Source organism: Vigna radiata, chromosome 5 (assembly GCF_000741045.1).
Source record: "Vigna radiata var. radiata cultivar VC1973A chromosome 5, Vradiata_ver6, whole genome shotgun sequence".
Classification (NCBI taxonomy): Eukaryota; Viridiplantae; Streptophyta; class Magnoliopsida; order Fabales; family Fabaceae; genus Vigna; species Vigna radiata.
The window spans coordinates 22,114,060-22,116,039 of record NC_028355.1 but is presented as its reverse complement, the minus strand read 5'-3'; the positions used below and the strand labels follow the sequence as shown (position 1 = coordinate 22,116,039).

Genomic DNA, 1,980 nt, shown 5'->3' with positions numbered 1-1,980 from the left:
TTGTACACCTGCCTTCGCGCCAAGTTAGCACATTTCAGACAAACTAAAATTCCTCTTTTCTACATCTCTTTAACATGATCATTTATCTCAACAAACTGTTTTCTCACGTGTTTTGCATGCGTTTATGAATTTATACATAGGTTAGTCGGCTGTGGATAAACATGTTTAAATACAAAATAGATTCAATTTCGTTTAACATACTTGAATAATTTTACATATAAATTTTTTTATTAAAGTATTAAGTACTTTGCGACTTAAGGTTGTAAAATTCATTAATTATTCGTTCGTAATGTTTTAGAATTAAAATCTTAAAATAATTTTTAGATAAATTAAATTATAATACATATATAATATAAATAACAGTGTATATAATTACATAATAACCCGTTTTGACACTAATTATTAAAAGATTCCAAGAAAAGAAAGAAGAGTGTCAAACATTAAGACGTTGAAAATGCAGGGAAGTACTTCACGTATCATTTAACGTCTATAAATAGGAGGCCAAAAGGTTGATAGTAGTCATTCCCAGCACTACAATTCTCATATTAAAACCCTTCTTAACAAGTTTTCAGCATTTGAAGGATCATTTTGAAGTGTAAAATGGCATCAAGTTTAACGGTATCTCCTCTATCGGTGCACCTACGATCCTCCTCATGCAACTGGAAGACCTCTTCCTCCATGCGTCCTTTTACAATCAAAGCTTCAGTCTCTGAAACGACGTCGTTGCCAGCGTCGGAGACGGCCAAGCTCCCGCTGCGCGAAATCCCCGGAGACTACGGTCTCCCTTTCATAGGACCCATCAGCGACCGCCACGACTATTTCTACAACCAAGGCCCCGACGTCTTCTTCCAATCCCGCGTCAAGAAGTACAACTCCACCGTCTTCCGCGTCAACATGCCACCTGGCCCCTTCATCAGTTCCGACCCAAAGGTCATCGTTTTGCTTGATGCCAAAAGCTTCCCCGTCCTCTTCGACGTGACAAAAGTAGAAAAACGTGACCTCTTCACCGGCACCTACATGCCCTCCCTCGAACTAACCGGCGGTTACCGAATCCTCTCCTACATCGACCCCTCCGAACCCAAACACGAAAAACTAAAAAGCCTCCTCTTCTTCCTTCTCAAACACCGAAGCAGACACGTCATTCCCGAGTTCCACTCAACCTACACAACCCTGTTCGGAACCCTCGAGAAAGAGCTGGCAGACAAAGGAAAAGCTGCTTTTACAGACCCCAGTGACCAAGCAGCGTTTAACTTCCTGGCTCGCGCGCTTTTTGGCACCAACCCCTCCGACACAAAACTCGGAAGCGACGGCCCAGGTATAATACNAANATGGGTTCTGCTCCAGCTTGNCCCTATTTTGACATTGGGCCTTCCCAAATTCATTGAAGATCCCATTCTTCACACCTTCCCCCTCCCTCCTTTTCTGATAAAGANCGACTACCAGAGGCTCTACGATTTCTTNTACGAGTCCGCNGGGGCTGTATTTGACGAAGCGTCGCGTCTTGGTATCTCCAAAGAAGAAGCGTGCCACAACCTGTTATTCGCCACGTGCTTTAACTCGTTTGGCGGAATGAAAATTTTATTCCCCAGCATGCTGAAGNGGATTGCCGGTGNGGGCTTGAAACTTCAAGCTCGGCTCGCGGNGGAGGTGAGGGCCGCCGTTAAGGCTAACGGCGGGAAGGTGACGATGGCGGCGTTGGAAGCGATGCCGCTGGTGAAGTCTGTGGTGTACGAGGCATTTCGCATTGAACCGCCGGTGCCGCTGCAGTACGCGAGGGCGAAGAGGGACTTGGTGATCGAGAGTCACGACAATGCGTTCTCGGTGAAGAAAGGGGAGATGCTGTTTGGGTATCAGCCGTTTGCGACTAAGGATCCGAAGATATTTGAAAATGCAGAGGAGTATGTGGCTGATAGGTTCCTGGGGGAGGGAGAGAAGCTGCTGAAATACGTGCTTTGGTCGAACGGTCCCGAGACCGAGAAC

At 45.6% G+C, this 1,980-nt stretch overlaps 1 protein-coding gene across 1 annotated transcript; it reads left to right on the top strand.

The window, feature by feature from the left end:
* Window positions 1-468: 468 nt before the first annotated feature.
* Window positions 469-1,977, top strand: LOC106760472 (allene oxide synthase 2, chloroplastic-like; the record flags this gene model as incomplete). Its single annotated transcript, XM_014643902.2, has 1 exon — window positions 469-1,977. A coding segment is annotated over exon 1 (1,377 nt), but the record flags the coding sequence as incomplete, so codon positions are not given.
* Between the last annotated feature and the right edge of the window lie 3 nt (window positions 1,978-1,980).